At 39.2% G+C, this 25529-nt stretch overlaps 2 protein-coding genes across 2 annotated transcripts in view; both read right to left on the reverse strand.

Moving 5' to 3' along the window:
• Positions 1-2368, reverse strand: part of gas6 (growth arrest-specific 6) — a 38156-nt gene extending 35788 nt beyond the window's left edge. Inside the window, exons 1-2 of the mRNA XM_081361290.1 lie at positions 1950-2368; positions 1682-1842 (exon numbers count right to left, since the gene is read on the reverse strand). Of these exons, the coding sequence (XP_081217416.1) occupies positions 1682-1842; positions 1950-2010 (222 nt within the window). The 5' untranslated portion in view covers positions 2011-2368. The remainder of the gene's footprint in view (positions 1-1681; positions 1843-1949) is intronic.
• Positions 2369-6519: 4151 nt separating this feature from the next.
• Positions 6520-24624, reverse strand: pros1 (protein S). Its single transcript, XM_081360332.1, has 14 exons — positions 24348-24624; positions 21195-21352; positions 20651-20675; positions 20103-20189; positions 19883-20005; positions 17025-17150; positions 16116-16244; positions 14554-14794; positions 13414-13600; positions 11445-11609; positions 11069-11237; positions 10690-10826; positions 8533-8761; positions 6520-7358 (listed from the first exon to the last, which is right to left on the reverse strand). The coding sequence occupies exons 1-14, from the start codon at positions 24409-24411 to the stop codon at positions 7198-7200; spliced, it is 2001 nt and encodes a 666-aa protein (XP_081216458.1). The 5' UTR covers positions 24412-24624; the 3' UTR covers positions 6520-7197.
• Positions 24625-25529: the final 905 nt, after the last annotated feature.

Here is a 25529-nt window from a genome sequence, read left to right on the forward strand (position 1 = left end):
AACTGAATTTAATTTAACACTGAACTGAATAGAATTTGTTCAATAATTGTTTAATAATGATTGAATTTTGTAACATTGAAACAGATATTGAACTGAATTGAATCAACATGGAAATGAATTGAATTTGATTCATAAGTGATGAACTTTGCAACATTGAAACCATTATTAAACTGAATTTAATTTTTCATAATTGATGAACTTTGCAAAATTTAAATCGTTATTGAACTGAATTAATTTAACACTGAACTGAATAGAATTTGTTCAATAATTGTTTAATAATGATTGAATTTTGTAACATTGAAACAGTTATTGAACTGAATTGAATCAACATTGAACTAAATTGAATTTGTTTCATAATTGATGAATATTGCAACATTGAAACCGTTATTGAACTGAAATTTTAAAGCTGCTTTAAACTTTGTTTTATAATTGAGAAATGTTGCGACGTTGACACTGTTATTGAACTGAAATGGCACTTCAAATAAAGTTGAATTCAGAATTCTTCATGCTCAAGCTAATAATAGAAAGAATTAAGGCGCTGCTGATGTCATCCTAATCTTTCATGCTTCCCAAACATTCCCCTGATCCTTATTTTACAGACCAAACAGGATTAAATCTGCCGAGGGAACGGCGAGTCAGACATGCGCCGACACACTGGAATTCATTCTGTATCAAAAACACATTCCAGACTCAACAGTCAGTCAACAACACAGTGACACATGACACGCCCCTCAGGGACCAATCAGAAGCGCTGGAGACCGGCTCATCTGCATATCAGCTCCCAGAGGAGAACAGGCTGTGTATGAGGAATCATATTCATGCAGGGTTATGGATGTGAAATCAGGTGCGGTGCAAAGCCTCATGGGAAAATACGACAGTAAAAATAGCATCAATGCAGCATGAAAACTTCAGATTATTATATATCATATTTACGTTAGCCTTTATTTTAAGGTGTCTTTGTTACAGTGTTATTAAACATGTATGTATTGAGTACTTAATAAACTACATGTACTTACTATAGAGTTAGGGCTAGAATTAGGGCTTGGTTCATATATTATACATAGTGCTGTCAATTCAATATCTAACATTAAAGTTTGTGTTTATATAATCATAATTATACCACATATACACACATTTAATTATATATATGCATACATTTATGTGTGTGTGCATACACATATACATAATGTGTATATATACATATATACACACACACACTTTTATGTTTGATGCATTTAATCGCGAATAATTGATTTGACAGCACTAATATATATATATATATATATATATATATATATATATATATATACATACATGCATATGTATATGTGTGTGTGTGTGTGTGTCTGTGTCTTAAAACATATTCCCTCAAATTTAGCACTATAATTCAATGTTCGATATGAATATTCATGTTCATGAGTATAATCGGCTCGATTATGTAGATTGGTTCAGGTTCATGATTTTGCATGATTTCTGACGCTTTATTTCACTGTTTAAAAGACAGATGCTCTATAAATATGACAGCCGCCCTGTCAAATCCACCACTGCAGCCCTATATAGTGCACACTAACTAGGGAGCGGCACAGAATCTTTACAGGTCGATATGGATGAAAGATGAAATCTCACCGATCAGCGCGATCGCTAACCCGATTAATCGGTATTATTACTCGAACTCTCTTACCGTCTCAGGGTCATTCTCGAAGACTTCTCTCGCCTCCTCTTTACTGCAGGTCTCCTCCACACACTCCCTCTCCAGGTGACCCTGCTTGGTCTCCTCGAACACCTGGTTCCCTCTCCGGTGTCTGCGGAGAAACTCGTTCGCTTGCCTCGGCGACACGGACACTGAAAACACGAACACCAGAGACTCTCAACTCCGCTTGAGCCGAACAAGTTTGTGCTGCGCTAGTGCGCAGGAACAGCGGCTTGTTTCGCGTAATAATGTTACTTACATTGCGAGGAGAATCCGATGCACAGCAGGACGAGACAGCAGCTCGACACGAACTCTCTCATGGTGGTGATTCTGCGGCAAACTTTCACTCGTTCTGGGTCAGAATCCTGCACTGAACCGCCACATTCAAAGCCGAACACGAGCGTTTCTGCAGCACACTCAACTCTCTCTCTCTCTCTCTCTCTCTCTCTCTCTCTCTCTCTCTCTCTCTCTCTCTCTCCTCACAAACGTGAGCAGCAGATTCGACGGTTTATTGGTGAAAGTTGCTGGGAGTTCCCGATGCAGAATTTTCCTCTGCAAGAGCAGATCACTGCAGTACATACTATTACATTAGCACTAGCACAGAGAAAACTATCCTTTAAAGCTTTGGTTGACCCAAATAAAAACAGCATTCTGTCCTCATTTACTCTCCATTATCGTGTCCTTCAAACTTGCATTTCTTTCTTTAGTGGAACACAAAAGGAGACACTTAGCAGAATGTTCACGCTGCTCTAAATTATCCAATGAAAGTGAATGGGGACTGGAGAGGTTGAGCTTTAAAAAAGGACAAAAAACATCATAACAGTCATGTCTGGATTCTGAAGTAATGCACAGACTGAATTTATTATGTTGTTATTAACAGAACTCTCTCAAATTTAATTGGCTTGTGCCCATATTCAGGCTTTACTAGAGCATTACATCTAGCTGTTAAACCTCAAATCTCATGAGATTAATTCTAGAACTCGAATGTGCTGGTCTTTTCTATTGTGTCGTATACATCCGAGTGAAACGCTTCTGGAACAAGAACAAATGTGGGCGGGGCTAGATTTTGTCCGTGGGGAATTGATTGGATGGTTGTGGTTTGCTATTGGATCTCATCTGAGTGACAGGTTATAGCCCCGCCCTCGTCATCAGAGTTAAGTCAAGTCACGTTTATTTATATAGCGCTTTCAAAGCAGCTTTACAATGATAACCGGAAAGTAATGCAACAAAGGTTGTTTAGGCTGTACAGCAGATTTAGAAGAAAACAGTGCCATAGTCCAGCTTCAGAGATGGTTCTATAGTTCTAGGTTCTATAACTCAACAGAGCTGAGTATCATCAGCATAACATTGAAAGCTAATGCCATGCTTCCTAATGATATCTCCTAATGGTAGCATGTACAGAGTGTGTGTGTGTGTGTGTGTGTGTGTGCGTGTGTGTGTGTGTGTGTGTGTGTGTGTGTGTGCGTGTGTGTGTGTAGCATGTAGAGTGAACAGCAGCGGTCCTAGTACTGAGCCTTGTGGTACGCCATACTGAACTTGTGATCGATAAAACATCTCTTCATTTACTGCTACAAACTGATAACGGTCAGATAAGTGTGATTTAAACCATGCTAGTGCAATTCCACTAATGCCAACATAACGTTCGAGTCTATTTAAAAGAATGTTGTGGTTGATAGTGTCAAATGCAGCACTAAGATCGAGTAACACTAATAGCGAGACACAACCAAGATCGGATGATAAGAGCAAATCATTTGTGACTCTAATGAGAGCTGTTTCGGTACTATGGTACGGTCTAAATCCGGACTGGAAATCCTCGCAGATATCATTTCTTTCAAGAAAGGAACACAGTTGTGAAGACACTGCTTTCTCTAGTATCTTTGACAGAAAAGGTAGATTCGAGTTCGGCCTGTAATTGACTAATTCTGAAGGATCAAGTTGCGGTTTTTTAACAAGCGGTTTAATCAAAGCCAGCTTAAAGTTTTTTGGTACGTATCCTAGAGACAAAGACGAATTAATGATATTAAGAAGAGGATCTACGACCTCTGGAAGTATTTCTTTCAGTAGCTTAGTCGGTATAGGGTCTAACATACATGTTGTCGATTTAGATGATTTAATGAGTTTAGTAAATTCTTCCTCTCCTATAGCAACGAATGAATCAAATTTTTCCTCAGGGAGACTACAATGCACTGCCTGATGCGATACTGTAGTAGACGGTTGCATAGTTATAATTTTCTCCCTGATATTATCAATCTTATAAGTGAAGAAGTTCATAAAGTCATTACTGCTGTGTTGCTTGGAGACGTCAGAAGATTTACTTGTTAATTAATCCACAGTATCAAATTAAATAGCTAGGGTTGTATTTGTTTTCTTCCAAGAGAGACTGAAAATAAGCATATCTAGCAGTTTTAAAGCCTTTCTGTACGCAATAATGCTTTCTTTCCACGGAATGCGGAAAACCAGAGAAGAGATGTTGCTGCAAGAGGGATGGGAGGATATTCTAAATAAAGATTAGCAGTAACATGGAACTATGTCACAATCACAAGCAGGTTCTGAGCCATTTCAAGATGTTTTCAAAGTTGCATGCTCTTTGTTTGCTCAGTGTTTGGCGGCCTCCTCCTCGCTGGCACACGTCAGCATGAATATCACATCAGATATATTATTTCTATTGCGCCATCGAGTGAGATTTCCAGCAAAACATCTTTCGAGTTCCACAGAAGTTGAGGACATGAGCGTGAATCAATGATTACACAACTTTAAATTTCGGGTGAACTGTTCCTTAAGGATCTGTTCATGACAATAATTGCCAATTAACCCTATAAAGCTATTGTATCATGTTTGATGCATGCATTTCTTATGATAAAAAAATCTCCTCCAGTCCTTCCGTCGTCTGGTTGTTTAGACAGAGCAAGTAAGTCTTTTAGTGTAATTGTTCAAACGTGTCTTTCTGCTGTCACACGTTTCCTGATTTTTGTAAAGTAAACGTCAGAATATTTTTGATATTGTCAGTAATATTTCAACTGGACTGAAGCGACTTCAGTTTACTTGATTATCCAGACATCATTTATTATAAAAATCACAAGTATCAAATATGATCATCAGGCTTTTGAAGAAGGTTTATGTATTCATCTCTCAATCATCATTACATTACATGTCTTAAAACTACAGAGCTTTGATCATCAAACTAAGCATTTAAACAACATCTTACTAAGACTGTCTCATTCTGATATTAATAGGCATTTATGTAAGAATATGCTGTGCTGTTATAAAGATCTCACTGATTTACATCACAACAGATACTTTTTGTCCATATAAATATCAAGATCTGCTCCAAATTGCATATTTCTGCTCAGTTTGGGCCTCTGAAGTTGTTTTTTTCTCCATATTATCACTATATCAGAGTATATGAGTCATAAAAGCCTGATGAATCAAATATGATATACATAAGACACACTTTTAGATAAAAACAAAACAAAATTGTCTATAAAATTTCACATGTCAGGCTGAATAGGGTTACGGTGCGTCTCTTTCCAGAGCCGTCGTCATCCTGTTAAGATGAGCATTTAAAAGCATCAGAATGTCCGTCTGTAAAGTTTTGATCCTGCAGTTTCTGTGCGTCTGAAATCTCTCAGTGTTTTAGTGAAGGCAGATCTTCTTTCTAATCACAGCTGTGTGTTGATCCGACTCTGATATTCCCGTCACATGTGAGGTTACATTCTTCCTCTTGTTTTTCTGACCCAGTGTTTTCATTCTCTTGCCGTTTCCCATCTGTGTCTTTATGCAACACTGAGGTCAGGTCACTCGTGTCCATCTGTAACACACACTGTATATCTCAAATCATGAAGATCCAGTGTCCAGTTATTGCCATATGGAAACATTCATGCACCTTTAAACTACACAAAAGTCAAAAGTAGAGCACTTTCTATTAATAACAGCCGCATCCAGATCTTCAGGGAAATTAATTTCCAGGACTTTTACTGGACAAGCTTTTTTTTAAAAGTGAGATTACACTCACAAAAAGTCTGATCTGTAGTTAAAGGTCCATGTTTCTTTTGTCCCTCTAGTGGTAAAAAACAAACCTATGTGTATTTTGCGAAAGAACTGTTTTGGTTGCGCTTCGGCTGATTATGATTATCCTTCTGCTCATAAAACATTCTCTACTAGAGAATTAACCCGTTTAGATCTGACTATAGCTGAAGACGTTACTGTAGTTTTACACATTAATAACACTATACTTCCTTAAGAATAAACTCCAGCACAGCAACCATAATGAAATGATCGTCACAACAGATATTTACAGTGAACTCTGTTATAGATAAATATATGAGTTTATCTGTTCAATAAAACACTTCGAGCTCGGTCTCGTTCTCTTTTCTCCAGCAGACTCTGTTCCACACACACACACACACACACACACACACACACACACACACACACACACACACACACACAGGATCTGATGTTGATTCTTGTTTTATTACAAGCTCGGTCTAGTTGTCTGACCTGTCACTGCGCAACTGCCATTTGTGACTCTGTTGCTGCATGTGTTGCTTAGCAACCTCTGGAACTACATTGCTTGGCGGAGGAATAAATGTGTTATAACGTTATATTTTTTTGTTGCTGGTGTTTATTTTATGAATAAAATAAATATTAAAATAAATATTTTTATTGAGTAACCATTTTATAAAAGCAATAAGCCCCTTGAAGCCGTGTTTTACAGTGGGTTTAGAACAGCTGAGGGGGTTTTACTCCGCGTCGAGCCTAACAACGCCCTCAGCTGTTCTACATCCACTGTAAAACACGGCTTTATTGCTTTAATTGAAATCAAAAGTCGTATCTGTTAATGTTTAATGAAACTGAACTAACAATGAATGAACAGTTGTATTTTTACTAAGTTACATTAACTAACAATGAGTAATACATTTGTTACAGTATTTAAAAATATCTTTAATGCATGTTAACTAATTACAGTTGAACATTCTCATTCATGTTTAAAGAGGGATTTTACTTCACTGAGATTTCCATGACGACAACATGCTGCATTTCATGTTTCGTTTAGCTTTTTATTTATTCAATTTTTATCATTTCATGTTTTATTCCAACAATTAATGCTGCACTAGAGTTCAATATCCACCTAAACATATTCACATCACATTAAAATTGGTGTTATTTACAAGACACAAAAACTGACGGCTCTATACTGATTAAAGACACACAACGGACACGTCAGGAATATTAATAATAATAATAATACAACCATCAGGATGAATGTCTGTCACATGTTTAAATAGAGGCTCGTTCATACTAATGAGTGGATCAATTAAAACACGCATTTAAAATACAAAGAAACATCACAGGACATGATGTGATGCTGAACCCAGAATCAGGGCGGGGTTTTGTGTCACATGTCCCTGCGTGAGGCTGTGATGTCACTTCCTGTCTACTGTGGCTGTGATTGGGTGGATGGCGTGTCACATGTCCCTGCGTGAGGCTGTGATGTCACTTCCTGTCTACTGTGGCGCGTCCGGGGCATAAACGGGGGGGCAGGAGTGAGACTTGATGCTGTTGTCTTTACTAACAGCCTCGTCGAAGTCCAGCTGCCGCCCGTTCACACTGATCTCCAGACAGCCGTGGAAGAACGCGGAGATCGGAGTGATGGACAGTGGGAGATCTGCACACACACACACACACACACACTATACATGATTTATCCATGCACATCATTATTGTGTTCATAATCTTGAATGAGAATAAGTTCCCCTTCAGCGTCTCTTCTCTTCTCTGATGACGAGGGCGGGGCTAAAGTCACGATAAAGAGGATTAGAAGTCAGGAACTGAAGGAGTGTTGGCGTCAGCACAGATACTGTACTTACCTTTACCAGTTACTATGATTAACTGAAGTGTTTTTTTATTTTTATTATTTTTTGTCCTTTTTATTCATTAAAAAAAAAAAATCTATATAATTTTTATTCAATTTTATTCCAGTTTTAGTTATTTTGGTACATCATTTTTACATCTTCAGTGCATTTAAAACATTTATTTTGTTTTCACTTTAATTTTTAGTTTTAGTAATTTTATTGTGTTTTTGTCATTTTTATAATTATTTTTAAATATGTCTACATAGTTTTTATTAAATAATTTTTTACATCTTCAGTATATTTAAAACTATATATTTTATGTTTATGTTTTATATTTTGTTTTCATTTTTATCTTGAATTAAATTTTTTGTTAGTTTTAGTAATTTTGTTGTTTTAGTCATTTTTATTATTAATAATATTATTTTTACGTCTATATAGTTTTTATTCATTTTTTTATTTATTTCAGTTTTAGTTATTTAAGTACTTCAACTTTAAATAAAAATGAAAAATGTTGCCTTTGCAAGTAGATGAAAAAAAAAAATCAGTTTAATATATTTTAGTTCGTAAGTAAAGTAACTGAAGTTTTTTTTTTGTTTAGTTTAGTAAACTATAACTGGACTAACAGAGAAAATGACAAAGCGAAACACTATTATCGATCAAAAACGCGAATGCTAACTAATTCTTCGTGTCTGAGGTTTCAGCTCTTCACTAGGACTAGAACTAGTGACAAACGACTAGTTCCCTTGTAAAATGATCTATATTTTAGTGTTTGCACTTACATTAACCCATCTGGCAGAAGCTTTTATCCAAAGCGACTTATATTTTCTAACAGTTCATGCATTCCCTGGGAGTCGAACCCTTGACCTTCGCGTTGCGAGCTTTATGAAAAGCATGGATTTATCATTATATTAGTGAGCATGGATTGGCAAGTCAGCTTTATGAACAGTGTTCTGCTCGATGGGGTTAAACATGATGTCGCTGACTGACCTGGAAGTCCTCCGATGTACGTGTGGACGTGTCCCTGCATGGCGCGGTGGAGTTTCGCTAACGCTTCGCTCAGGGTCACGGGGTCACTGTAGGTCACGCTGGAGGAGTTCGCTGAGATGAGGAGAACATCAGCTGACACTCTCATCTCCACGAGTAGACGATCCGGATAGCAGAGCATCAGAGACTGTAGAGTCGCCACACACACACCGTCCACAAACACCTGCAGGTCCTGCAACACAAGAGCGCGAGTGTGTCCCAAATCATGCACTATACACTTATACACTATGTATGCACTTATACACTGCGTATGCACTTATGCACTTATACACTATGTATGCACTATGCACTTATACACTATGTATGCACTTATGCACTATGCACTTATACACTATGTATGCACTTATGCACTATGTATGCACTTATGCACTTATACACTATGTATGCACTTATGCACTTATACACTATGTATGCACTTATGCACTATGTATGCACTTATGCACTATGTATGCACTTATGCACTTATGCACTATGTATGCACTTATGCACTTATACACTATGTATGCACTTATGCACTTATACACTATGTATGCACTTATGCACTTATACACTATGTATGCACTTATGCACTATGCACTTATACACTATGTATGCACTTATGCACTTATACACTATGTATGCACATATGCACTATGCACTTATACACTATGTATGCACTTATGCACTTATACACTATGTATGCACTTATGCACTTATACACTATGTATGCACTATGCACTTATACACTATGTATGCACTTATGCACTATGCACATATGCACTATGCACTTATACACTATGTATGCACTTATGCACTTATACACTATGTATGCACTTATGCACTTATACACTTATACACTACGTATGCACTTATGCACTATGCACTTATACACTATGTATGCACTTATGCACTTATACACTATGTATGCACTTATACACTACGTATGCACTTATGCACTTATACACTGCGTATGCACTTATGCACTATGCACTTATACACTATGTATGCACTTATGCACTATGCACTTATGCACTATGTATGCACTTATGCACTATGCACATATACACTATGTATGCACTTATGCCCTATGCACTTATACACTATGTATGCACTTATGCACTATGCACATATGCACTATGCACTTATACACTATGTATGCACTTATGCCCTATGCACTTATACACTATGTATGCACTTATGCACTTATACACTTATACACTACGTATGCACTTATGCACTATGCACTTATACACTATGTATGCACTTATGCACTATGCACTTATACACTATGTATGCACTTATGCACTATGCACTTATACACTATGTATGCACTTATGCCCTATGCACTTATACACTATGTATGCACTTATGCACTTATACACTTATACACTACGTATGCACTTATGCACTATGCACTTATACACTATGTATGCACTTATGCACTATGCACTTATACACTATGTATGCACTTATGCACTATGCACATATGCACTTATACACTATGTATGCACTATGCACTTATACACTATGTATACACTTATACACTATGCAACTATACACTATGTATGCACTTATGCACTTATACACTATGTATGCACTTATACACTATGTATGCACTTATACACTACGTATGCACTTATGCACTATGCACTTATACACTATGTATGCACTTATGCACTTTGTACATATGCACTATGCACTTATGCACTATGCACTTATACACTATGTATGCACTTATACACTATGTATGCACGTATGCACTATGTACTCAACCGTGTAGTACATGAACTTAATACGTTTATTTTGTCTTTCAACATCGGAGTCTGATAGCCCCTCCCCCTCTGCTACGTAATTAAAGCTGCGACAGTCGAGTGCATGAAGTGTCCAACGTTCCACACTTCGTTTTTTCAGTTAAATAAGTGCATCATCCGGGTACTTAAAGTGCACTTTTTTGGGGGGAATTTTCAGTGTGAACGCACTACTCCCACTATTTATACTACAAAATGGAGCAGAATAGTGCACAAGTATGCGATTTGGGAAGCACCTCACAAGTGTGTGTGTGTGTGTGTAGCGTGTGTGGAGACTTCAACAGGACGTGATGTCTGCGGAGGAGGAGCTTACCGCATCGTCGGGCCCCCGTGTTACCACGGCAACGGAGAGAGGAACAGTGTTGTTGGTAACCAGGGCGAATAACACACCGGTGCTGCTGGAGGGTCGAATGCTCATCACAACATCAACCCTCCACTGATCGCTTCTGTCTGCAACGTCAAGAACAGAGTTAGACCAGCATTTATTCAATTATCCATGCAAGTACTTGTATGACACTATGGTCTTATGTAGAGCTTTGAATTAGTTTCATAATTATGGAATTTTGCAACATTGAAACTGTTATTGAACTGAATTGAATCAACATTGAACAGAATTTAATTAGTTCCATAATTGATGAATTTTGCAACATTGAAACCGTTATTGAACAGGATGTTGGGATGGAGTGACTGACTGTAGTTGATGTTGAAGAGCGCCAGGCCTCCTCCACTGAAGAACGAGCCCTTCTCCACGGACACGTAACAGTGCTTGCTCTCCTTCCCCTGAATCACTTCTTTCACTCCCGACGCTCCCTGATTCATCAGATCCCATCCGCGGATACAACCGTCCAGCCTCGGGTTGATCTGATGCACATCGAGACAAGCAGATTAAACATCCATCGCGATCACAAAACACAGCGGCCACACGAAAGAGGATTAGAACACCACAGATCAACAGGTTGGAGCGCGTTCACTCGGAAAAAAAACCTTTTGAATTGTGAAGTTTGTGAATGGAATGTCTTAATGTGTAGTTGCACAGCACTGACTGCAGGGGCGCTAGTGAGCACTTGCCGGTTTGATGAGGCTCTCGTTGCGATTGGGCAGGCCGGCGATGTAAAGCTTGGTCTCCAGTTTGTCGTTGATGGGTGTGAAGAGACGCTCAGGACTGTTGATGCTCATGACGGCCTCTTTACTGATCTTCACACTCACGCTTCCCATCAGCTCCTCCACCGAGATCTACACACGTGCACAAGCTTTCACTAGGGGTGTGACGAAACATGACACTCCATCTTGAAAAGCGGTCTCGTGATATCAGCACGACGGAGTGTATTCTGTATATATAAAGACTGACGCGCTTTGTGTTGCATAGCAAAGTGTTGCTCTGTTATCGTTAACATGCAGCGTCTCAGCAACATAAAATCCGTGAGTTTCGGCTGCTTAATTAATAACGTTCGTCTGGAAACGCAGAACTTGTAGCGTAAACCATTTATAAACATCAATATTTTTCTATATATGCAAATAGTTTTCAAAATAAAAGCACTGAGTTTGCATGTTTTGATGTGCACATGGTCTTGCTCAAGAAATGACAGCGTTTGCAGCATTTCTACTGTAAACATGTGACCAAATATTACAGATTAAGTGGACACTTGAATTAAATGTTTTTTGGCCGATATTAAAGATTTGATCTGCTGTAATGTAACAACAACAACAATCACCAGGTATTCGTTATAATGTGTCATGTACATAAGTTTATGTTTATGTATTTTAAGTGTTCTTCAATAAAACCATATGAATACTTGCTTTTGAGACTTTATTTGAACCTATTTTTATTGCCTCAGAATCCGCGTTTCCATTACCCTTCAAATTGCGCAAATTGTAATTGTGAATTGAAAATTCGCTTAATGGAAATGCGTAATTTTCGCAAAAACTCCCATTTATCGCAAAAAAGTTTTTACGCTCGCATGAGGGTTTTTTTTCAGGCAATTCGAAAAATAAATATTTCGCAAAACTGCAATGGAAACAGTTTTTGCGCATTTACAGTCACCTGACGTAGATGACGCGGTGTGTTTGGACAGAATACGAGACTGAGTTCTTTATTAAACTCATTAAAGACAAAAGAATTACAGGAATACTGGATTCTAAACCTCAAATAAATGCCACAATCAAGACCTCGAAGCAAAACTGAGAGAGAAACACCCAGAAACTCCTCATATGTGCCGCTCACGAGTATAATAAGGGTCGTTCCTTATCATTAATGCTTGGAAACACACACACATCTCCTTCCATTAATAATAATGGCAGTGCAGTGGCTGGGATATACAACCCCAAATCAGAAAAAGTTGGGACACTGTGCAAATTGTGAATAAAAACAGAATGCAATGATGTGGAAGTTTCAAATTTCAATATTTTAATATAGTACATAAACCCACCAGCGTCCGTTGCCATGGTTTAGGAATGATTTAACTGATCGCGAGAGGAAAAACTGAAGTTTTAGTCGCATAACATCGGATAATGGAAACGCCGTCATTTCGCAATAGTTTTTTGTCGACATTTAGGAAAAAAATCTGTAATGGAAATGCACCTACTGATATTATATGTATTTTAAGTCATTTTAAAGGTCATTGTTCACTTAGGTCTATTTTTAGTACCACAAAAATTCCAATTAATCGTCGAAATAATCGACCAACTCGCTTACCAAAATAATTGTATATAATCGTGTATGTAAGTGTATCATCACACCCTTTGTTTTTATAAAGAAATGAATGATCTTATATCGGTAATAATCATAAATGTTTCTTGATCATCAACTCCTCATATTAGAATGATTTGTGAAGGATCATGTGACACTGAAGACTGGAGTAATGATGCTGAACATTCAGCTTTGATCACAGGAATAAATTACACTTTACTGTATATTCACATAGAGAACAGATGATTTACAATAGAATAATATTTCACTGTTTTACTGTGTTTTTGATCAAATAAATGCAGCTTTAATGAGCAGAAGAGACAGCTGAGACTGTATATCAGATGAACGCACCACGTGCCACTGGCCGTCGTTGATGGCTTTCCCTCCGCTGGTCATCTTGATGGAGTGCTGGTTCTTGAACTGGACCTCGATGCGGCCGCTCCGTAAACCCAGCATGAGCCAGGAGTCCGGCGAAGACTCGGCGTACAGGATCACTCCCTCGGGATCAAACGTGCGGAAATCAAACTCGGCTGCAAACCTGTGTTAGCAATCACAGCACAGAGACACACGAGGAATCAGATTCCCTTCTTCTTAAAGAGACATTTTTACTCTGGAATATAACAGAGGAGCCTTCAGGAACCGATGCTCAGGAGTTAAAGGGGTGGTTGATTATGATTTGACTTTTCTAACTTTAGTTAGTGTGTAATGTTGCTGTTTGAGCATAAACAACATCTGCAAAGTTACAACGCTCAAAGTTCAGAGCAAAGGGAGATATTTGCTTTTACAGAAATTGCTTTTTAAGGACTACAACAAACGGCTGGTAGAGACTACACCACATTCCTCCCGGGTTAGTGACATCACCAACCCTAAAATTTACATAAACCCCGCCCCCTGAACACGATTTATAGATTATCAAGACAGAATATGCTAATCAATGACTAGAAGATAACTACACATCAGCTTCATAAACTCATCAATAACCATTCAGAAATGTCCTGTTGCTTCTACATGTTGTCACTTCTTCTCGAGTCTCTCCATCATTGTCTGACTCCGGTTTGAACATAAAAGGCTAAAAGTTTTTTAAATTTCCAGTGCATGTGTGTGTGAGGTAATCGGTGCTGCTAACACACACACACACACACACACACACACACACACACACACACACACACACACACACACACACACACACACACACACACACACACACACACACAAAAGCTGTTGTAGCTCCGCCCCCTGTGCCGGGAGCTGCAGCTAATTTGCATTTAAAGGGACAGACACAAAACGGTGCGTTTTTGCTCACCCTCAAAAAGTGACAATTTTAACATGCGATATAAAAATATCTGTGGGGTATTTTGAACTAAAACTTCACACACACACTCTGGGGACATCAGAGACTCATTTTACATCTTGTGAAAAGGGCATTATACCAGCGCTTTAAACGCAGAAAACGGCTCCGAGACCTTGCTGAGATCATGTGACTCGCACCTGGTGTCGGCCTGCAGACGGAAGCGCAGGTAAATGACCGGAACGCCGGAGAACTGCTCTCCCAGATACAGCATCTCCTCGTGCTTGTGACCGAACACACCGAGACACTGCGGGATCTCCTCACACATACGCCCGTCCTGCGCCAGCTTCACTCCCTTACGCCCGTCACAGTGACACGAGAAGCTCCCGACGGTGTTCACACACTCGCCATCACACACCTCCTGCTCACACTCATCCACATCTGAAGGAAGACATCACTCATTCAGCATCAACGGTAAAACATCAGAGCTTCTGAAGCAGAGCTTGAGTCCTGAACCGTACATTCACAGAACGCTGGGTAAATAATATCAGGTCTTTAATAATGTGAGCATGAAACATTATTAATCATCCTTTCTTCGGGTCATTTTGACACAGATTTTTTATTTTATTTTTTTATTGCAAAAATGTAGTGTACATCAAAGGGGTCCGAGACCCCATGACTTTTGTCGCACTTTAATTACGAATAAACAAAAAAATTATGGATTCGAGGAGTTTTGTGGTTGAAATTTAAAAAAGTAACGAATCCTTCATTCACGGGTTTATTTGACCCCCTTAGGAATGAATGGATGCGAGGAATGCTTCAGTTCACATAGAAAAACCTAAAAATGCTGAAAATTCAAACTAAAAATGCAAAAACTTTACCAAAAAATGATTGTATAATGTCTACATGTGTATCTGAATGCACACTGAAGAGAAACTGGCTTTAGGACCCAGAGGAACAGCTCATTTACTCCAAATAGAGATATAAGCCCATCTAGAGTCATCAAATATCATCTTATATTATTTATTTTCCACAAGTTGTCAAAGACACACAATGTAATATACTCTGTGCTGAATTAAAAGGGTTATGCATGAAATTGAGAGTTATTTTGAATTTAAGTTAAAAGAATGTGAGGAATATGCTTAAATTAATATTTATTTATTATTTATTAATCAAAACTAGTAATTTAAAGGAAAATAAAATCTCCCAAAAAACTGCATTAAAAAATATAATCAAAATTAAATTAAATAAGCTTTCCGGACAAAAAAAATTAAGTATAATTTTAGGGCTTCGGGTCATTTTGACCCGCGAGGGAAAGATGTGTTATAAAGTGCGAGGGAAGGATGAAGGTTAAGTAAGGGTTAATGCCCAACGAGGTGTCCAGTGTCAGGTATTAATGGACGACGGCGCGCGTCGGACGGTTGCCTCCGCCGAAGTCCATTAATACCTGACACTGGACACCTCGTCGGGCATTAACCTGCTTTGGTCACTTGCCAAATAACACATTTTTAAAACATTAGTTTATATTTGAATTAGTTTTACAATCGAAATCTAAAGTTTTTACAAACAATAACTTGGTTTCCCTGGTTACGCCTGACGGTTTATTTACTAGGTGTCCTCTATCACTTTTTAATGGACACCCTACAGCCAATCAGAATCGAGTATTCACCCAGACCATGGTATAATGTAGATTATTTCACATCAGTCATTTTGGAGAATAAATGTGTGTGTGTGTGTGTGTGTGTGTGTGTTATGGTCTCACCGACACACTCGCGTGAGCTTGTGTTGTAGCGGTATCCCAGCGGGCAGCGGCACTCGAACGTCCCTGGAGCGTTGATGCATTGAGACGGTTCCACACACACACTGGGATACAGGACACACTCATTGATATCTGCAATGAGACAAACACACACACACACACACACACACACACACAGAAGTATTACGGCCAGTTCACACTGCACCAACAAACATGTGTTCAGTGAGCGATATTAACCCTGCGGCTTCAGGTCACATGATCGACAGCATCTCGACACACTCACTCATGCTCTGAATGATCCACACACATCTGACCTAAAGCACCACGAATCGCTTCTCACACACACTAGTGTTTCATCATTCCCAGACTTCCAGTGCTGTGATTTCAGAGTAGATGTGTACGTAGCTGAACAAACAGCCCGATCACACACGCACGGCATTGTGGGTCCTGTAGATAAGCTCCCGGGCCGAAGGGAAACAGCGTCTGATGATTTACCCGTTTAAAAACACTGTTACATAATGACCCTAATAGACTGTTCCAGTGGATTCTGCACACGTTCGGCGTGTGTGTCGATGTTTCCTCACAGCTGGAGGGGAATCATGTTTCTCCTTTACAGGAAAATCCCAGAATTCCTGGAACAGCTCAAACTCATCCGGCAGACGCCAAGAGCCGAGCAAACAGTCCAGCACACTTCACTCCTCCACAACAGCAGAGAACTCCAAGAGCGGATGACCTGTGACCTTTGACCTGTGCAGTGCTGACTCAGCTCAAACTCATCTGGCAGACACCAAGCAAACACTCCAGCACATTTTACTCCTTCACTTCACTGCAAGAGCGGCTGACCTGTGACCTGTGCAGTGCTGACCTGTGCAGTGCAGACCTGTGACCTTTGACCTGTGCAGTGTCGCTCACCGTTGCAGTGGATGTTGTCGTTTGTGTAGAAGCCCTTCTCACAGCTGCAGCTGAAGCTTCCGGGGAGGTTGTGGCACGTTTGGCTGCAGCCCGCAGGGAATTCTGGGTCTTCACACTCATTAATATCTGTAAGATATTAATGAGATATTATATTTCTTAAGAATACTACTCATACTAACTACTAACCAGTAGGTGGCGCTTTAAACAACAGTGTGCAGTTTACTCTTGCATTATTTACACTTACAGTGAGGAAAATAAGTATTTGAACACCCTGCTATTTTGCAAGTTCTCCCACTTGGAAATCATGGAGGGGTCTGAAATTGTCATCGTAGGTGCATGTCCACTGTGAGAGACATAATCTAAAAAAAAAATCCAGAAATCACAATATATGATTTTTTAACTATTTACTTGTATGATACAGCTGCAAATAAGTATTTGAACACCTGTCTATCAGCTAGAATTCTGACCCTCAAAGACCTGTTAGTCTGCCTTTAAAATGTCCACCTCCACTCCATTTATTATCCTAAATTAGATGCACCTGTTTGAGGTCATTAGTTGCACAAAGACACCTGTCCACCCCATACAATCAGTAAGAATCCAACTACTAACATGGCCAAGACCAAAGAGCTGTCCAAAGACACTAGAGACAAAATTGTACACCTCCACAAGGCTGGAAAGGGCTACGGGGAAATTGCCAAGCAGCTTGGTGAAAAAAGGTCCACTGTTGGAGCAATCATTAGAAAATGGAAGAAGCTAAACATGACTGTCAATCTCCCTCGGACTGGGGCTCCATGCAAGATCTCACCTCGTGGGGTCTCAATGATCCTAAGAAAGGTGAGAAATCAGCCCAGAACTACACGGGAGGAGCTGGTCAATGACCTGAAAAGAGCTGGGACCACTGTTTCCAAGGTTACTGTTGGTAATACACTAAGACGTCATGGTTTGAAATCATGCATGGCACGGAAGGTTCCCCTGCTTAAACCAGCACATGTCAAGGCCCGTCTTAAGTTTGCCAATGACCATTTGGATGATCATGGGAGAAAGTCATGTGGTCAGATGAGACCAAAATAGAACTTTTTGGTCATAATTCCACTAAACGTGTTTGGAGGAAGAAGAATGATGAGTACCATCCCAAGAACACCATCCCTACTGTGAAGCATGGGGGTGGTAGCATCATGCTTTGGGGGTGTTTTTCTGCACATGGGACAGGGCGACTGCACTGTATTAAGGAGAGGATGACCGGGGCCATGTATTGCGAGATTTTGGGGAACAACCTCCTTCCCTCAGTTAGAGCATTGAAGATGGGTCGAGGCTGGGTCTTCCAACATGACAATGACCCGAAGCACACAGCCAGGATAACCAAGGAGTGGCTCTGTAAGAAGCATATCAAGGTTCTGGCGTGGCCTAGCCAGTCTCCAGACCTAAACCCAATAGAGAATCTTTGGAGGGAGCTCAAACTCCGTGTTTCTCAGTGACAGCCCAGAAACCTGACTGATCTAGAGAAGATCTGTGTGGAGGAGTGGGCCAAAATCCCTCCTGCAGTGTGTGCAAACCTGGTGAGAAACTACAGGAAACGTTTGACCTCTGTAATTGCAAACAAAGGCTACTGTACCAAATATTAACATTGATTTTCACAGGTGTTCAAATACTTATTTGCAGCTGTATCACACAAATAAATAGTTAAAAAATCATACATTGTGATTTCTGGATTTTTCTTTTTTAGATTATGTCTCTCACAGTGGACATGCACCTACGATGACAATTTCAGACCCCTCCATGATTTCCAAGTGGGAGAACTTGCAAAATAGCAGGGTGTTCAAATACTTATTTTCCTCACTGTATATGACATCCCAGACAGCAACATGGTGTCAGCCCACATCTGGCACATGTGGATTCAACGCGCACCGGATGTGGGCCGGATGTGGGCCGGATGTGGGCCGACACCATGTTGCTGTCTGGGATTTAACGTTTACATTTGATCTGCTCATGCATTCTTGGTGTTATTGCCATGTTTTACAGCGAATCCCACACTGTTGTGTCAGCCGACGCACTTACACATGAAATATTTTTTGTACTTCCTCTGAGAGTTAATATTTTAAATATTATTCACGGCTCTTTTAAAATTAAAATTAAAATTAAAATAAAAAAATATATATATTTATAAAAATTAGACACAGATCATTTAAAATAAGTTTTGAATGTTTTTTTTTTTATGTTTTTATTTAATTAAAATAAAAACATAAAAATGAAATAATTAAAAAATAAATTAAAAACGAATTTATTAGTTTACTAATAAAAAAAAAAAAGATTTATTTAAATGTCTAATTTTTCTAAATTATTTATTTAATTTAGCTGCATGTCATGTGACCAGCATCAGAGAGCCGTGCATGATTTTAAATGATTTATAAACACCTCCAGCCCGGTTTACACACACACACACACACACACACACACACACACACACACACACACACACACACCCTGGTCGCAGTGCTGACCCCTCCAGCCCGGTTTACACACACACACGCACGCACGCACGCACGCACGCACGCACGCACGCACGCACGCACGCACACACTCACACACTCACCCTGGTCGCAGTGCTGACCCCTCCAGCCCGGTTTACACACACACACACACACACACACACACACACACACACACACACACACACACACACACACACACACACACTCACCCTGGTCGCAGTGCTGACCCCTCCAGCCCGGTTTACACACACACACACACACACACACACACACACACACACACACACTCACCCTGGTCGCAGTGCTGACCCCTCCAGCCCGGTTTACACACACACACACACACACACACACACACACACACACACTCACCCTGGTCGCAGTGCTGACCCCTCCAGCCCGGTTTACACACACACGTGTATTTGCCCTGACCGTCCACACAGCGCTCGTAACCGTCCTTATAACACGGCAGTGGCAGACACTGGTTACTGATCTCTGAAACACACACACACACACACACACACACACACACACTGCTCAGCTCAAACTCAACACATCATCATCATCATGAGTGTCAGCGAGTGTCGCTCACCTTGAACACAGGTGCGCAGGTCCTGTGGGATACTGGGATTCTGCGAGTTTGGGTTATTGATCCCGACGCGATGAGATCCCAGACACACTAAACACACACAACAACATGAGAAGAGTCACACACACACACACACACACACACACACACACACACACACACACACACACACACACACACACACACACACACACACACACACACACACACACACACACACACACACACACACACACACACACACACACACACACACACACACACTGTGTTCTCCCATGATGCATCACAGTATGGAAGTTAAGCAGCGAGTTCCAGCATCCCAGATCAGTTTAGGATGAGTTGTATAATGTATTAGTAAATGTTGAAATTAACATTAACCAAGATTAATAAATGCTGTGTATGTGCAGTTCATTATTACTTCATGTTAACTAACGAATCTTATTGTAAAGTGTTACCATTTAATATATGACTGAAAGTATGTAGTGTAATTTTTAGTAACTTTTGTTTCTATAATGTGTTTTGTGATTCTGGATTTACCAAGAGTGACTTACCCACGTACTTGGGATAGAAATATTCCTGGAAGATTAAAAGAACATGAGATTATTCACAGACAAAATACACAGCGAAAGTTTAATATTCAACAATATTATTGATCTCCTGCGCTGACACCATTATATGAGAACTGAACTGAGCTGAGCTGAATAATAGCTCTTTAGTTCTATATATATATATATATATGAACTAAATTAATAACTTTTTTACAACAAAAATTAACCATCACTGAATTTACTTAATCAATAAATCAGTCAACTTGTATTCATCTAGCACAGTAAAAGCAACAGTAGTTGGCCATTGTGCTTTACAACAGGATAAATATCTAAAAAACAAGATTAGAGACGCTATTTTCTTCTGGAAACAAACTTTGTTGCATTATTTTCGTGTTATTATCTGTGTAAATCTGCTTTAAACACTCTGTACTGTATAAATAAAGCTGACTTGACTCAGTGATTCACTCGCTCCTCAAACACACGCGTTCGGGTCAATGTCGAATCAACAGCGTGAGGATCAACACAAACATCACAGTATCGATCGCACCGTTTCCAGATTGTTCTCGAAGATCTCCCGCGCCTCCTCTTTATTGCACAGCTCCTCGATACACTCGCGCTCCAGGTTCCCCTTCTTGCTCTCCTCGAACAGAGTGTTCGCCCGTCGGTGGCGTCGCAGGAACTCAGACGCCTGACTCCGAGGAACAACTGCACATGAAGCAGAGACACACTCACGGTGTGAGAATTCATGTAGAAATATTCACTGCAATGGACATTAATGTAGAAATATTCACTGCAATGGACATTAATGTAGAAATATTCACTGCAATGAACATTAATGTAGAAATATTCACTGCAATGGACATTAATGTAGAAATATTCACTGCAATGGACATTAATGTAGAAATATTCACTGCAATGAACATTAATGTAGAAATATTCACTGCAATGGACATTAATGTAGAAATATTCACTGCAATGAACATTAAAGGGTTAGTTGACCCAAAAATGAAAATTCTGTCAGTAATTACTCACCCTCATGTTGTTCCAACCGCGTAAGACCTTCGTTCATCTTCGGAACACAAATTAAGATATTTTTGATGAAATCTGAGCCATGTCTCACTCCTCCATAGGCTGCTATGTGACCGAAACTTGCTGGCCCAGAAAAGTTATTAAAAAGATCGTTAATATAGTCCAAGTGACTCCAGTGGCTCAATCTTAAGTATATCAAGCGACGAGAATACTTTTTGTGCGCAAAAACAAACAAAAATAACGACTTTATCCACTATTCATTTCCTTCTCTCTGGGCCTCTAGTTGGTTCACGTAGTGTTTTTGCGCAGCGCGTCTGTGTTACACGTCACCACGTAGGCTTACAATTGGCCGAAGCGGGTCATGTGTGTGATGCGTGATGACGTGAAACACAGACGCGCAGCGCAAAAACACTACGAGGCCAAGAGAGAAGGAAATGAATAGTGGAATAAAGTCGTTATTTTTGTTTGTTTTTGCGCACAAAAAGTATTCTCGTCGCTTGATATACTTAGGATTGAGCCACTGGAGTCACTTGGACTATATTAACGATCTTTTTAATAACTTTTCTGGGCCAGCAAGTTTCGGTCACATAGCAGCCTATGGAGGAGTCAGACATGGCTCAGATTTCATCAAAAATATCTTAATTTGTGTTCCGAAGATGAACGAAGGTCTTACGCGGTTGGAACAACATGAGGGTGAGTAATTACTGACAGAATTTTCATTTTTGGGTCAACTAACCCTTTAATGTAGAAATATTCACTGGAATGGACATTAATGTATAGAAATTAAATATTCACTGCAATGGACATTAATGACCAACGGTGCAAATATGTCCTCAAAACAGAACATTTTCATTATTCCTATGATAAATGTGTCTCTGGATCACGTCACCAGTCACATGACGCACGGGTATATCTGTGGCAATAGCCAACAATACATTATATGGGTCAAAATTATCCATTTTTCTTTTATGGCAAAAATCATTAGGATATAAAGATCATGTTCCATGAAGATATTTAGTAAATTTCCTATCGTAAATAAATAAAATATGTATTTTTGTGAGTGGATGCAGCAAAAATGTGAACATAAATGACTTTAAAGTTAAACTTTAAAGTTGATTTTCTCAGTCTTTCGATTTTTTTGCACCCTCAGATTCCAGATATTCATATAGTTGTATCTCAGCCAAATTGTCCTATCCGAACAAAACATTTAAAAACATTGACCCATGTGACTGGTTCTGTGGTCCAGGGTGACAAATATGTCCTCAAAACAGAACATTTTCACTATTCCTGTACAAAATATAAGCTAAAGCTTCGGTCCGGCAGACACGTGCATCATCACCAGCCGATGTTTCTGATCGATCAGGCTGGCCTACAAACATCAGTCCATCGTACATTAACACAGTAATCATGGTTTCTGTCAGAGCGCACACAGATCTATTCCTTCTATACCATTTAATTATGGATTTGTTTTGATAACATGTTTTATATTTAAACGTACTTCTCTTTTATGAATGCTTTTCTTTTATATTGTTGTATTTCTCTTTTACTCTTTCTTATTCCTGTGAAGCGCTTTGAGATGAAGGCGCTATAGAAAATAAAGTTAATTATTATTATTATTATTATCTTCAGCATGACTTCATGAATGTCAGCTTTAACCGCATTAAACTCCTTCAGTGTTCCAGAGGGATTTATTCCCCTCGTGCTGCTGCTACTGGAGGCTCTTTCTGGAGAAAATGACGTTTTTTGGAATAAACATTGTAAGAGAACAAACATCTTCAACACTGACGCAAGACTAGTTTAAAGAAGACCAATGGTTTCATCTGTTTTCACTGTCACTTCTGTAAAGCGCTATAAAGTAACGCGGTCTGGATGAAACTGGTCACATTGTTACTTTTCAGAATGTTATTTCACAGTTACTTTTGTAAACACTGTTAATCTTGTCAACATTGTAAGTTAATTTTGTAAACACTGCTACATTCTTACTTTGTAAATACTGATAATTTTGGCAAAACTGTAACAGTTACTTTTGTAAACACTGCTACACTGTTACATTGTAAATACAATTAGTTTAGGAAACAGTTACATTTTTACTTTGTACAGTATTAATATTGGCAACACTGTTACACTGTTCATTTCGTTACTTTTATAAATGCCACAACATTTTTACTTTGTAAATACTGATAATTTTGGCAAAACTGTAACAGTTACTTTTGTAAACAATGCAACATTGTAACACTGCGTGACTTTTAATTACAACTTACAAGCAAAGACGGCCATCATATTCATGTCATGTGTTACTAAAATTATGTTACTATGGTAACCATGGTATAGTTTCCTCCCGAGTACCAGTTATTGCTTATGATAAATGATAAAACCACAACAGTAAGAGATCTGACTCGAAATCTTTGTCATTTTGATAAAACAATGTATGACAGCGACAAACACCAAATCATCAGTTTACATGAACTAAAGTAACTATTATGTTGTGGTGTAAACTGTGGTAAAAGGTAGACATTGTAAAAGTAAGTAGAAGTAAAGGTTATCACTGGTCAACACACGGCTCACTGAAGTAACGGTTGCTGCTGCTAAAACCATTTTAATCAGTTCAGTTTGTGACATTAAACGCGTGTTAAACAGATCTGTGTGAGTGTGTGATTGTTGTTTTACTCACATCGGTGTGACTCGGAGAGTTGAGCGCGCACGAGCAGAAACACGAGGCCGATCAGGATCCTCATGCTCGCGCTTTCTGTCGGATAAAGATCCACTCACTCGAACCTCACACACTTCCGGTTCTGATCCGAACCCCAACACTCGGTTCTTCCCGTTCACGGTCCTCTAGCTGGAGTTCGCGAGCGCACTCATGACTGAGCAGCATGGGTGGGTTAGTTAGTTAACCGTGGGTGAACTAGCAGCCCTCAGCTGGTCAGTGCGCTCGTGCACGCGGGTGTGAAGGTAAAAGGAAATTATGTAACAGGAATTTAAGCTGATTTTGCTTTTGATACATAATGAATTTATCCTCTTAATTTCTCCAGTTAAAAAGAAGAAAATCAGCGTTTATATTCACTTGACAAACAAATGAAAGAAAAATAGTTTTCAACAATGCTTCAAACAAGTATTCATTAGTTCAGTGAGCTCATTAAATTAATACATTTTTTAGCTAACTGTTATTTGTATATGTACATTTCTGAAATGCATAACTTAGACAGTTTCCTCTGATAACAGAACACTGTAAATTGTAATGTGGACTCATGTATTTTCTGTAAAGCTGCTTTGAGATGATGTGTATTATGAAAAGCACTGTACAAATAATGTGCATTGAATTGAAACTTCTCAGATTTACCAGGACACCACAGTCAGAGAGTCAGCTCAAATCTGCTCCACATTCATTTTATACAACCAGTGACTCGTTTGAGTCTGTTGTACAAATTATTCATTGCAAATCAGGTTTATTGGCCAAATTTACAGACTTTCAGCTGTTTCAGCAAATCAAACAAAAGTAATTGAAATATCTCAACACAACAAATGTTTCAAGTGGTTTCCCCAAATTCAACTGAAAAAATTTAATTTTTAATGACTTCTGCAGTCTCAAAATTATTCAACCCCCTGAATATAATCCCTCACAGCAGCGCAGATCTGCAGAACAGGCGTCGTCTCATTAATCAAGGGCCTCATTAGCTGCACCAGGTGTGCTTGAGCTAGAACACATGACACATCTGAACTGGCGAGGTTTGCAGAGTGTCACGTTTGACTGCATGCTAGAAATATGTAAAAAAAATGGTCCAGAAAGTTATGAGAAGGTACAGTATCATCACCCTTCACAAACAAGGAACAGGAAACAAAAAAGATAGTTTGC

Source organism: Scardinius erythrophthalmus, assembly GCF_964197995.2.
Source record: "Scardinius erythrophthalmus genome assembly, chromosome: 3".
Taxonomy (NCBI): domain Eukaryota; kingdom Metazoa; phylum Chordata; class Actinopteri; order Cypriniformes; family Leuciscidae; genus Scardinius; species Scardinius erythrophthalmus.

Excerpts from the sequence above, each read along its gene's own strand:
- pros1 (XM_081360332.1), bottom strand. The coding sequence starts at position 24,411 with ATGAGGATCCTGATCGGCCTCGTGTTTCTGCTCGTGCGCGCTCAACTC. Across the intron at positions 21,353-24,347 it reads ACTCTCCGAGTCACACCGAT|TTGTTCCTCGGAGTCAGGCG; the intron begins GTGAGTAAAACA and ends CTTCATGTGCAG. Across the intron at positions 11,610-13,413 it reads ACGACGGCCAGTGGCACGTG|ATCTCGGTGGAGGAGCTGAT; the intron begins GTGCGTTCATCT and ends GCACGTGTGTAG.